The sequence below is a fragment of the Triticum dicoccoides genome, chromosome 5B (assembly GCF_002162155.2).
Source record: "Triticum dicoccoides isolate Atlit2015 ecotype Zavitan chromosome 5B, WEW_v2.0, whole genome shotgun sequence".
Classification (NCBI taxonomy): domain Eukaryota; kingdom Viridiplantae; phylum Streptophyta; class Magnoliopsida; order Poales; family Poaceae; genus Triticum; species Triticum dicoccoides.
The window spans coordinates 654163053-654176486 of NC_041389.1; the positions used below are offsets into that span (position 1 = coordinate 654163053).

The 13434-nt window shown below is 43.6% G+C and overlaps 1 protein-coding gene and 1 long non-coding RNA gene across 3 annotated transcripts; both read right to left on the reverse strand.

Annotated features, from left to right (window-relative positions):
* Positions 1-1646: 1646 nt before the first annotated feature.
* Positions 1647-3542, reverse strand: LOC119306519. The gene is made up of 3 exons (XR_005148972.1): positions 3442-3542; positions 3294-3352; positions 1647-2206 (listed from the first exon to the last, which is right to left on the reverse strand). It is a non-coding gene; the product is annotated as an uncharacterized LOC119306519 (long non-coding RNA).
* A 4173-nt stretch (positions 3543-7715) lies between these two features.
* On the reverse strand, positions 7716-10901 carry LOC119312371 (putative F-box protein At5g62660). 2 transcript variants are annotated; one of them, XR_005151310.1, is made up of 4 exons: positions 10668-10901; positions 10525-10575; positions 8405-10006; positions 7716-8138 (listed from the first exon to the last, which is right to left on the reverse strand). XR_005151310.1 is itself a non-coding variant. In XM_037588102.1 (3 exons), exon 3 carries the CDS (start codon positions 9950-9952, stop codon positions 8801-8803), a length of 1152 nt encoding a protein of 383 aa, XP_037443999.1. In that variant the 5' UTR covers positions 9953-10006; positions 10525-10575; positions 10668-10901; the 3' UTR covers positions 8158-8800. The 2 variants fall into 2 exon arrangements, 1 of the variants encoding a protein (XP_037443999.1); XM_037588102.1 differs by lacking the exon at positions 7716-8138 and having other exon boundaries at positions 8158-10006.
* Between the last annotated feature and the right edge of the window lie 2533 nt (positions 10902-13434).

Below are 13434 nucleotides of genomic sequence, written 5' to 3' on the forward strand. Positions count from 1 at the left end.
GGAACTACAAGAAGTAATGATGCCCATAATTTAACGATTAACCCGAATGAGCAAATTACTGGATTGTGGCTGAGACCAGCACTTGATAATTGGTAAACATGGACTCCATGCCCAAAATATGGATGTAGGATTGTGGATGCCATTTGAACTGAAATACTATACAACTTTCACACTAAAAACCATGACTAAATTTTTTGTTGTTGGTCCCCTTCTAACGATAGCTTTTGCAGTTTACACCAGAATTTGTAAATGTGGATTGAGGAAAGTTTTAAAGCATATTTTCGTACGGGCTTATGGCGTTCGCTGAGTGTGTGAGCGTGGGTCACGGGGATTCATAGTTATGTGCAATTGTGCAAACAATAAAATTACTAAGTTTTTTCCAATGATTGCTTTGCCATCCATTACATAACAAGCCAGCAACAATGAAATCATAATGCAGTGCGTTGCTTAATGCGCTGTGAAACAGAAAGTTATCTGATAAAAAAGTGAACATAATGAACCTTCAGGATCTATAATCTTAGGGACCAACAAAAAAAATAGTAATGGAGCAAGGGCAAATATAAGCAACTCGTGAGATAAGCAAGACATCAGATCAGGTGTATGTTCCAAACCTCGATTTGCTTTCGTGGCACGAAATCGACATGATGAGGGGAAATGAGAAAGCTCCATGTATTGAAAGCTCCATGTTACTCCAGATGTTCATAACATCAACAAGATATAGCAATATGCATATGCTCTGCAACTTTCCTACACCACGCTAGCAATACATAACACATAACGAAGCCAACAATCCATGGAGCTTTCTCATTTCCCATGGAGTTATTAAGACTAGAGAAAAGGAACGGAAAGCCAACCTGATTCACCTACATTCTGGACAAGTCAAAGATGGACTGCAGAGGATACACAGACCTAAACAAGGCATTTTGTACATGGTCAGCTGCAGCCAGTAGCATTGAAACAGTCACAACTTCAGTAGTAGTTCCTACTGAAATGATAAGTTTTGTGCAGCTTCAGTAGTAGTTCCTTCAGTGAACAGCATAAGTTAGATAATAGTTGACCGGCCGAAAAGACAAGTACTACATACACTACATACAGTTCACACGAACGACACACAACCAACAATCTAGTTCGTAGGAATAGGATTTTATTTTGATGGAAGGCCCATAGGAATAGGAATTCGGTTGCCTAAAACAGAGAGAGCGAGAAAGATGGGCTCGATCGGATATGTTCGTGACATCCCCTACCATCCAGCTTCTGCGTCCACTATGCCCACGACTCAGCTCCACATCATGCTTGATCCAATAATAATCACGTAAGGCTGGCACACAAAAGTTTGTGGGCTCATGCACCTCCTACCTTATTTGCATGGGGCTAAGAAAACGGTAAGGAAAAAACAATAAAGAGGTGCACAAGGTCTCGCACCGGACGTGTCGTGAGCTTCTGCCTCCCGGAGGACCTGGCGCATGCACGTTGCTGCTGCCACTGGTGTGCCGTTCGTGGCCGCGACAGCTCGTTCCTGTGCCTCCCGGTCGCCGCGCAGGAGCTCATGACAACCTCCTCCACGTCCCGCCCCATGGTCACCACATTGCCACTTGTCGGCCGGTCCTCTCGGTCCAGCCCATGCTTTTTGCTGGTCCGGTCCCTGAAAACAGGACCGCTAGGTTGGTCCGTCCGGTCCGATCCAGCCCGCTAGCGGCCAGTCCAAACGGTGGCTCGGTCAGGGACCGGACCGGACCGACCATGTCCACCCTATAAGGGCTCAAGATTATCTCAAATTTGCAGACATAGAAGTGCTGAGACTATAATGATCAAAACACAACCTGAGAACAGCAAATATCTGGAAGTACAATCCACTCTTTAGTTGCTGGATTGCACACGATAGCGTCATAAATTTCATTATAGTGCGTATCACAATGATAACAAAGAAGTAGGCCATTGTTGTAGTCCTTAAGCTTGAGATCAACATAGCACAAAATCAATATCCCTAGCACTTGAGGGAAGTCCCGCCAGAAGGATGGGAGTGCCATGCTCACCTTTTTGGTAGAGGAGACAGACAGGAGTTCTTGGGAGCTTCTGGCGGTAGTGCGGATCAAATGAGAAGGCAAGCCAAGATTTGGAGACACATCTGAAATGGCAAAAGGACTTCAGCGGCAGCCGAGACAGGATCTCCCACCAGGTCATCAGGTAGTACAATTGTGGTCATCCCCTAACAAGGTTATCTCCTATGAGTTTTTGTTGTTGTTGAAAACACTCCTATGAGCTTATTTAGCAGATGAACTTATATCTTCATCAAAAGAGAAGAAAGTAAATGATATAAAACTGAGGAACTTAGTGTTTATCCAGAACTACAAGAAGTAATGATGCCCATAATTTAACGATTAACCGGAATGAGCAAATTACTGGATTGTAGCTGAGACCAGCACTTGATAATTGGTAAACATTGACTCCATGCCCAAAATATGGATGTAGGATTGTGGATGCCATTTGAACTGAAATACTATACAACTTTCACACTAAAAACCATGACTAAATTTTTTGTTGTTGGTCCCCTTCTAACGATAGCTTTTGCAGTTTACACCAGAATTTGTAAATGTGGATTGAGGAAAGTTTTGAAGCATATTTTCGTACGGGCTTATGGAGTTCGCTGAGTGTGTGAGCGTGGGTCACGGGGATTCATAGTTATGTGCAATTGTGCAAACAATAAAATTACTAAGTTTTTTCCAATGATTGCTTTGCCATCCATTACATAACAAGCCAGCAACAATGAAATCATAATGCAGTGCGTTGCTTAATGCGCTGTGAAACAGAAAGTTATCCGATAAAAAAGTGAACATAATGAACCTTCAGGATCTATAATCTTAGGGACCAACAAAAAAAATAGTAATGGTGCAAGGGCAAATATAAGCAACTCGTGAGATAAGCAAGACATCAGATCAGGTGTATGTTCCAAACCTCGATTTGCTTTCGTGGCACGAAATCGACAGGATGAGGGGAAATGAGAAAGCTCCATGTATTGAAAGCTCCATGTTACTCCAGATGTTCATAACATCAACAAGATATAGCAATATGCATATGCTCTGCAACTTTCCTACACTACGCTAGCAATACATAACACATAACGAAGCCAACAATCCATGGAGCTTTCTCATTTCCCATGGAGTTATTAAGACCAGAGAAGTGCCAAATAGATGAACATAACAGATACCGAAGCCAACAATCCGGAACATACATAACAGCTGTTTGGTACAGCTAGTGCACAAAAGATATCAGGGTGAGGGGAAATGCGGACTCACCTGCTTGGGGGAGGGGAATCCAGGGTGGCGGAACGGCCGTCGTGAGAGTCAGATTGCATCTGCACGACCTCAGATCAGAAACGACACATGACATGAGGATAACATCCAGCATAAAGCATCGACGAGAGGAAAAGGCACGAGAGCTCACCGCGTAAGCCGGCAAGCTGGACGTTGCCGGAAGCAGCGGTAGTGCCGGAGAAGGGTCTCGCCGCCGCTCTCCGGAGAATGGGGATTCACCGCTACTTGGGAGAGACTCGTACTGGGAAAAGCAACGACAGTATTTGGGCTGAGGCTCTTACTGGGCTGGGCCAAGTCCCTCATATTCGATTATTTTTTTCTACACATTCGGCGACTGAACTAGAGACCTCCGAGAGCAACTAATTAACGAGCGCTCCTTTGGAAGCCTCGTAACGATCAGCGCAACTTGGTGCGCTCTCAGCGATTCGCCACGTGTCGCGCTCTGGACGCTCCCTCTAGATTTTATTTTTTATATTTTTCCCCACGCATTTTTGGCTTTTTAAACGTTTTTTTTCAGGTTTTTTCGATGTTTTGGCTTTCCACCGGTCTTCCCTAGCTTTTCAACCAAAAAAATAATTTTTAAAAAAAATTGCGCAAAAAAACGTGTTTTCTTTTTTCTTCCTTTCCCGAGAGTCATGGTTTTATTCCCGTGAGAGGCACGACCGTGCCTCTTGGAAACGAAAAAAAGCATTTTCTATTTTTTTCCTTTCGCGATAGTCATGGTTTAGCTTCTGCGAGAGGCACGGTAGTGCTTTCGCGAGAGTCACGGTCATGCCTCTTGGAAACAGAAAAAAAAACGCGTTTTCTATCTTTTTTTTCGCGAGAGTCACGGTTTTGCTTCTGTGAGAGGCACGGTTGTGCTTTCGCGAGAGTCACGGTCGTGCCTCCTTAGAAACGAAAAAAACGCGTTTTTTTATTATTATTTTTCTTTCGCGAGAGGCACGGTTGTGATTTCATCAAAGGCATGGGCGTGCCTCTTTCGGAAAGGGAAAAACCCGTGCTCCCGGTTCGGTTTTTCCGTCTGGTTTTTTTGTCCGACTTTTTTCATGAAAAAAATTCGTCAAAATCTATCAACATGGGATCTAGTTTTGAAGATCTCGATGCGAGAAATCCAACGGTGAAAGCGGTTCAAGATTTGGACACATGGTTTAAGAGATAAAACCTTTTGAATAAACGGATCCATGAAAAACGGAAAACTCCCAGGTTACGACAAGTGGCGCACATGCAACGCGCCACTTGTCGCAACCTGAGGAATTGGAATGATCTTCGTAATGAGTACTCCTTAACTAGTGATTTCGGAGACCTCCTATGTGCTGCTTACTGCGCCAAAATGCTGCAGGTTCGCACAGGAGACGAGTCACCTGGCCAGCCCATTCGCTGCCCTTGCGGAACGAAAAATAGCAACAACAAAAAAGACACGGTGAAAGCGGTTTGAGATTTGGACGCACTGTTTAAAAGATAAAACGTTTTGAATAAACGGATCTATGAAAAAAGGAACAACTCCCCGGTTTCGACAAGTGGCACACATGCAACGCGCCACTTGTCGCAACCTGAGGAATTGGAATGATCTTCGCAATGAGTACTCCTTAACTAGTGATTTCGGAGACCTCCTATGTGTTGCTTACTGCGACAAAATGCTGCAGGTTCGCACAGGAGGAGAGTCACCTGGCCCGCCCATTCGCTACCCTTGCGGAATGAAAAATAGCAACAAAAAAAAGACACGGTGAAAGCGGTTCGAGATTTGGACGCACGGTTTTAGAGATAAAACGTTTTGAATAAGCGGATCTATGAAAAAAAGAAAAAACTCCCATATTACGACAAGTGGCGCACATGTAACGCGCCAATTATCGCAACCTGAGGAATTGGAATGATCTTCACAATGAGTACTCTTTAACTAGTGATTTCGGAGACCTCCTATGTGCTGCTTACTGCGGCAAAATTGCTGCCCTTGCGGAATGAAAAATAGCAAAAAAAAAAGACACACTACGTAGGGATTGAACTCACGACCTTCTATAGATGCTCGCTATGCGCAAGCCACTGCGAAACACACACTATTATGTTAAAACTGCAGCGCGAAACTTAAAGAACTAGGCAGCCGTGAAAATAAAACAAGTTCACGAAATTCCATAGAAATGAAATTTGTGGGCAACAAATCGAACTCTTCTCCTCAAGCCAGGGAAGCTAGTCCATGGCCACTGTGGTAATTCCCATACATTTTTTAATTAATAACAAAATTTAACCATGTCAACATTTTTTAAATTTCCGACTTTTTTTTAAATGTGAACTTTTTCCTGAAAAAAAAGAATTTTTGGTGTGGGAACCTAATTTAAAAAGTTGAACATTTTTTGAATTACTGAACTTTTTTTAAATGAGCGAACAAAATTTGAAAAACAGGAACATTCTCAGTAAAAATGAATAAAATTTGTAAAAATGAGAAAAAAAATTAATATTCTGAACAAATTTTGAACTCTAAACTTTTGAAAACACGAACAACATGAACAAATTTGAAAAAATGAGAAAAAAATTAACATTTTGAACAAATTTTAAGAACAAAAATAAGATTCTGAACAATTTTTAAAACACGAGCAACAATGAGAACAAAAAATAACATTCCAAACAATTTTTGAACTCCAAACTTTTGAAAACACGAACAACATGAACAAAATTTGAAAAAAAAAATGAGAACAAAAACAAACATTCCAAACAAATTTTCAGAACAAAAGTAAGGTTTCAAACAATTTTTGAAAAAGGAAACAAAATTTGTGACTTAGAACATTTTTGAAATTTCTGAACAAATTTTGAAAATGCGAACAATTATGGAGATTCTCATCTTTTCCGAATTTTGTGCATTTGAAATAAAACTTGAAAACAGGAAATATTTTCATTGTTTGTAACAAAAATTTGAAAAATGTAATCAATTTTGAAAATTATGGACACTTTTTGAAAAAGGAAAATAAACTTGAAAAAAAGAAAGAGAAAAATAAAAATGAACAGAAAAAGAAAAAGGAAAAAAGAAAAAGGAAAAATAATAGAAAGCCGGAAAAACCAGAAAAGAATCTAAACAACAACAAAAACCCGGTTTAGGGAACCTTCTAGAAGGTTCCCAAAACCGTTTGGACGGACTGTGTGTATTTGGAAGTGGGCCGGCCCATGTTTTGTCGTTGGCTTGGCTGCTCTATGCGATCGCCTGACACTTTGCCACAGCGAGCATCCAATAGGGTTTTCCACTGAACTAGGCGGTCTATCAGCGAAATTGCACAATAGAGGACCTTCAACAACAACTATCCAAGTTTTCTAAAAAAAAATAGCAACTATCCAAGATATCAAGGGAAGAATGCTTGATTTTGCTTCGGTGGATTTCATCCATGAGAAGTGAGAGTTGAATCTTGAATCTCATATAAATTATTTAAAGCATCAACTGCTTTCGCTTTTGGCCATCATGTGTTGGCTTTCTGATTTACCAGACATCATTTGTATCCCTGAACTTATTCCTAGATAAATAAAGTTGCTTGACCACCGGAAAAAAAACCCAGCGAAACTGCACAATAGTACAACATCATTCGAGTTCGAGTATTTGTTAAGCCTACTAGTATTGCTATAGGCAATGAGGGATGGGTTGGAATTTGTTTCCCTCGGTTTTAATCGTCTTGAAGCAGAATCAGATTCTTCACAAGTAATTGATTTCTTTACCTGGCGGACACAATTGTGGGATGCAGCCTCGGCAATATTTGTGGAATGTGTGGATACGGTGTCGATAATTGAAAAGGTCATGTTTAAGCATTGTTTACGAACTGCTAATAAGGCAGCTCATGTGCTAGCGAATCATAATTTTTGTAATAAGATGTCTTTTACTTGGTTAGACGAACCGCCTGATTTTGTTAGCAGTGCGGTCGCGAACGACGTAACCCAGTTTGAATTTTAATAAAGCTAGTCTGGATGGCCTTATCCTCGGAAAAGAAACCAATATTGCTAGATTTTTGCTTGATTTAGCTCGACGTCATCACATGTGTGGTTTCTGGAGCCTCCGGACTATGTTAAACTTTCTGTTACTGATTAATAAAGTCTGGTGTTTTGCTCATACAAAAATTTATGAAGCCAACAAACTTCGGCAAGAGTAATTAGTCAAGGGGTCCTCCTTGCGAAATGGCTCACCAAAGCGGTTTGTTCTTGGTTTCCCTTCCAGTTTTGGGTTTTGTAACTTTTGCACTTTGCCCTTCATACTATCTAGGTTTTTCGCTTTTCCCTTCCACGCGTGACACGGGTAAAAAATAGACGCCAAAACTTTAGCCAAAAATTGGCGTGCGTAGCAACAAAAGTAGAATACAGCTACCAAAAATCCCCCTTTTCACTTTCTTTTCCGATTATATTTCTGGGAGATGGAGTTTTATGGGGTAATTATGGGTGTGGGGGCTTCTAAAAACTATCAAATGATAGCTTTCAACTAAAAAAACAAGTTTCAGTAATATTACAGTGCCTGCAGGCGCAATTCCTGCTCGCCTCCAGCTCATTAAAATTTCATATACATCTTGAAGGGGGGTCATAGGTCGATGTGTGTGTTCTTCGACAACGTGTTTATCATAATAACCGTGTGCTTCCGACTTCGCTGGTAGGCGATCCCGGTTCAAAACTCCTCTCCCTTTGATCTAATCCTTAAAGTTCAAAACGTGTCTCACTTCCCTGCCCATTTCCTCTTGGATGCTCATGATCATCATCATCACAACATCTTCGTTCGACTCCGACGAATCTAAGGACTCCTTTTGCATTACTTCATCAAGCTCCGTGTTTCCATACTCCTCGTCTGACGAACCATCCGAATTCATCATTTTCCTACAAAAGAATCACAAAAGAACTGGTTGGACAATTTTTCAAACACACAGAGAGCAAGGTACAGTCCAAGAATAGCCGATGACATAGGCGATGGATCAATGGAATGTCCATGATGTCAGTATGCTCAAGAAGCTGTGGTCACAGACCGTGCCACCAGCGAATGGATGAAGCAAGAGGAGGGCATCCTTGCCTGCAAGTAGGGAATCCGTAGGAATATTGAAGGAGGATACCATGACCAAACTCCTTGGATGGCCTCCGAACTGTACCTGAAGAACTCATCGGCGAAGCATGCTAGCTGCTCGAATCTCCGCACTGTCTCGGCAAGGGGGGTCCTACTGGACTTCACGATGACTGAAACATTAGCTCATTTGGTAACAACCTAACATATGAGAGCTGGCTGCTGCTATGCCGAGAGACTGAAACCTGGCAAGATTACAAGAGTGCTCCCAGCCATTGTATAGAAAGCACACACTGCATCACACATCCTTTTACCCAAAGCTTCATGTTACTATGCAGGTTTCCTAAATTATACTAGCATAAGCAAGACCAGTGTTAACAGGAGAAATGAGAAGTGACAATTAGATGAACATACATAACGGCTGTTTGGCACAGCTAGCGCACAAAAGATACCTAGAGATTACATCATCCATTGGGTAAATATTCTAACATTTGTCTTGAGCTCCCTGAAGCACAGAAGCTGGAAACTTGCCATAGTATGGCACGTAGAGTAGACTTCGATAGAGGTCAACAAACCTTGGAATGTTTAGAATCTGCGAGCCCTTTCCAGTACTGATGCTATATGAGATGATCTTATTATCAGCAATTGTGTCAGCAAGGAAAACTAGCTCTCTCTCCAAGTCAAATGCCAGGATTTCATAATCAAAGTACCATAATCCTTCATTGTTAGTATGGAGCATTATGTCCCTCCCAAATACATTGTTCATATTTAGACGATGCTTCACCACCCACCTATCAGATTCTTCCAAATTCCAAATTCGGATCATGCAACCATCCAATTCTTGTTGTGCATAGCATAAGACTCCAGATGACTGCCAAAGACGCCCGTCAAAGCAATAAAACATCTGATCTACTCCATATGGAAACCCTGGCAACTGAATGGTCCTATGATTGAGCTGCTGTGTGCATGTGTCAGGTGCATCGAGTGCCAGAAGGTAATGCCTCCATAAGTGCTCCACATACAACACCCCATTTACGAAGAGCCAAGCACCAGTAAATGCATCACTAGTTTCCCAAAGACAACTAGACCATGTGGAATCCTCGGAGAAAAATACCTTAACTTCAGTGTCATATCCACCATTTGGGCTCGAGCTTGACTCAAATTTGAAGACATAGAAGTGTTGAGACCATAATGGATCAAAACACAACCTGAGAACAGAAAATGAGACGGCTAGTCCAGGTTCAGTATCTGGAAGTGCCATCCACTCTTTAGTTGCTGGATTGCACACGATCGCGTCAAAAATTTCTTTATAGTACGTATCACCATGATAACAAAGAAGTAAGCCATTGCTGCAATCCTGAAGCTTTAAGGGATGCTCATAACATGGCACAAAGCTAAGTGTTGTGTCAATATCCCTGTCACTTGAGGGAAGGCCCGCAAGATGGATGGCAGGGTCATGCTCTCTTTTTTGGTACAGGAGACCGACGGGAGGTCTGGGGAGCTTCTGGCGGTAGTGCGGATCAGATGAGAAGGCAATCCAAGACTTGGAGACACATTTGAAACGGCAAAAAGACTTAAGCGGCAGCCCAGACAATATCTCCACCACTAGGTCATCAGTTAGTACAGCTGTGGTCATCCCCTGCCGAGGTTCTATATCTCCTTTGAGCTTATCTAGCAGATGAACTTATATCTACATCAAAAGAGAAGAAAATAGATGATATAAAACTGAGAAACTTACTGTTTATGCAGAAGTGGAAGAAATAGTGATACCCATAATTTAACGATTAACGGAAGCTCAGATCAGCACTTGATAAATGGTAATCATTGACTCCATACTGGAAATATGGATGTAGAATCATCGATGTCATTGCACAGAAATAGTATCCAACTTTCACACTAAAAACCATGACTGTTTTTTGTTGTTGGTCCCCTTCTTACAATACTTTCGTGGTTTATTCACACCAGAATTTGCAAACGAGTAAAGTTCTGAAGCATATTTTCGTATGGGCTCATGGCCTATGCTGAGAGGGTCACGGGGATTCACCGGTTGAATGACACAGGGATACTGCTATCTACTCCTATGTGCAAACAATGAAATTACTGCGAGTTTTTCATCAGATATCAGATCATATATTCATATATATGCTCCAAACCGCGACTTCCTTTCGCGGAATGAAGGCGACAGGACGAGGGGAAAAGCGGACTCACCAGCTAGGGCGAGGGACGGCGGAACAGACGGCGGTGAGATCCAGGTTGCATCTGCAACGAGCTCGGATCAGAATTCAGAAACCGCACACGAGGACAAATATGCGGCGTAGGCACCGAGGAGAGGAAGAGGAACGGGAGCTCACCGCGTAATGGTTGCTTCCGGTCGTCGGCGAGTGCGGTCGGCCAGGCAGCAACCGGAACGAGGCTGCGGAGGTGAGACGGCAGTACGGGGAGCTTGACGCTGCAGCAAGCAGCGGTCGTGCCGGAGAAGGGCCTCGCCGCGGCTCGCCGGAGAATGGGGATTCGCCGCTAGTTGTCCAGATTGGGAGAGAGTGGGATCACATTTGGGCCGAGGCTGCTCGCTAGGGCAAAGGAAGAAAGAGAGCCTCTTACTGGGCTGGGCCTAGTCCCTCTCGCTTTTATATTTGCCTCAGCTCTCTACTACTACTCTGATATGCGAGCGGCGATCCCTCAAAAAAAAAAAAATTGATATGCGAGCGGCTTGGAATCCAGCAAGTGAGGTGCGGTGGCGCAAGATTGAAAATAACATGTTTACAGTCCAATTTGGATGCCTAGGAGATTGAAAATAGCCATTGTGCTTACAAATTCGGTCACTGGATGGCACATGTCCCACAGCCTAACGCGTATTTTTTGAATTTTCTTACTTTTAAGAGGAATCTCTATTTCCGATCATGTCATCATCTAGCCCCATTCAACGTCTTGGAAGTGGACTAGGATCAGGTGACTTGCCTCTTGGCAGTCACGCTGTAACATGCGCCTGTAAGTCCAACATATGTAGCTTTGTGTGCCTGATCTTGCTGAGTTTTTGTTCTTTTCTTTTTGTAGAGATTGATTTATGGTTGACTTAAATCGCTGAAGTCTGGGCCGTCTTTGGCCTTCAATGAACGTTGGATTTAGAGTATCTCCACTCGTTCGGCCCTCCAGTGCATAGGCCGACGCCTTTTCGTGCATCCACCCGGCGATTTTTAGACCCTGGGGGCGACTAAGGCCCCAGCCACGCCCCCAGGTGCCGCCCCCCAGGGCCCCAGCCATGTGCCCCATATTCAAACTTGATCGTTCCCGCTCCAAAAAAAGGCCTAATCCGGCGATCATCGTAATAGTTCAGCGATCAGTGGCACAGTTCGGCGATCAAATGAAAAGATAGCCAATAGTTCGGCGCACAAAAAAAGGAAGGACGCGAATGGAATGCATCAAACATCGAGGTCGCCCTCCGGTGTCGTCATCTGCGTGCGCGGGCTGGGAGGAGTCGGCACGGCTTCTGTGCTGCTGGGCGTCGCGGATGCATCATCAGTCGGGCTAGGCGGTGGCGTCGGCGTTGGAGTCGCCGGTATCTAGTTCAGGATGAGGCCGCGCTCCACCAGGAACCACGCCTTGAGCTTCTCGTCGCCGCTCTGGAGCATGTCAGCGCCGCTCATCAAGAAAGCCAGGTCGTTGTTCCTCTTCTTGGCGTCTTGAGCTTTGAGCTTCGCGGCAACGTTGGTCCGGAGCAAGTCGAGTTTGACGGCGTTGTTCATCGTCAAAGCAGCCCACCACGCCTCAGATTTCTCTTCTCGCTGGGCAGCCCTGGTCTTGGCGTCGGCGAGGCAATGCTCGATGGACTCTTGCACGCGTGCGGCAGCCGACTCGGGTCGAGGCAGATAACTTTCCACGCTTCGGCGAGGCACTCATCTTCCTTGGTCGCCCACTTGATGCGCGGCTCGCCGGTCTTGGCCGCCCCTTTCTTCTAGTTGCCAGCTAGTTGCCAGCTCGCCGGAGAATGGGGATTCGCCGCTAGTTGCCAGCTCTGGCTAGACTCGGGACTCGGGAGTGGAAGAGCGGACCATAATTGGAACGAGGTTGCTCGTTAGGCTACTGTTGGGCTGGGCCGGGTTCCAAGTGGTCGTGGATAAGAGCTTCGACGGCCTTCCGGACTGGGAATGCTCCCATAAACCAGTTTCACCTTTTTCTTAAAAAAAACAAAAAAAAGTTAGCTTTATCAAAAACCCAAGAGAAATTGAAATGATAAAAAAGCTGATACCCCCGGCCAACGCAAGTAAACTCAGCGTATTATATCCTTGTTTCATGTGGAATTAAGGTGCATGTCTATTACATCAGGTTGTCCACAGATGTCACTTTTCACTTTACTTTTCATTATACTACCTACATTCCTAAATACTCCCTCCGTTCCAAATCACTTGTCGCTGAGATGGATGTATCTAGAACTAAAATATATCTAGATACATCGATACGTGCGACAAGTAATTCGGAACGGAGGGAGTATAAGTCTTCATAGAGATTCCACTATGAATCACATACTGATGTATCTAGATGCATTTTAGAGTATAGATTCATTCATTTTGCTCTGTATGTGGTCCATAGTGGAATCTTTCCAAAGACTTATATTTAGGAACGGAGGGAGTATTTTGCAATTTTATTACATGAAACAAGGATATAATACGCTGAGTTCCTGCTGAAAATGGCCTCACACCACTGGTAGTTCCTGTCTGAGCAAGTAGTTCCACACACACGTTGCACGCCCAGAATATCCATTATGTTCATAAGATCAACACCAGTGGTACTTAATCTGCGGTTCTCCAAATTAAGCAAGCATAACTTCGACAAGTGTTGTCATGCTGAAAAGACGAGCACTAAAACGATCACACGAGTGGCACGCAAGACCAACAATCACATAACAGCAGTTTATAGTCTAACTCAAAAAATAAAGTACAACACTGATATCATATAAATTGTAAAACATTGAATGATTCATCCTCAGACCTTGATTGAAAAGGATATCGGTGTATGTCCCTTTGCCGACATGGGTTACCCCGAGCTGCCGCCGCCGAGTGCAGCACTCGCCAAAGTGTTTGCGAAGATGCATATGGGCTTCTTGTAGTGATTATACATACC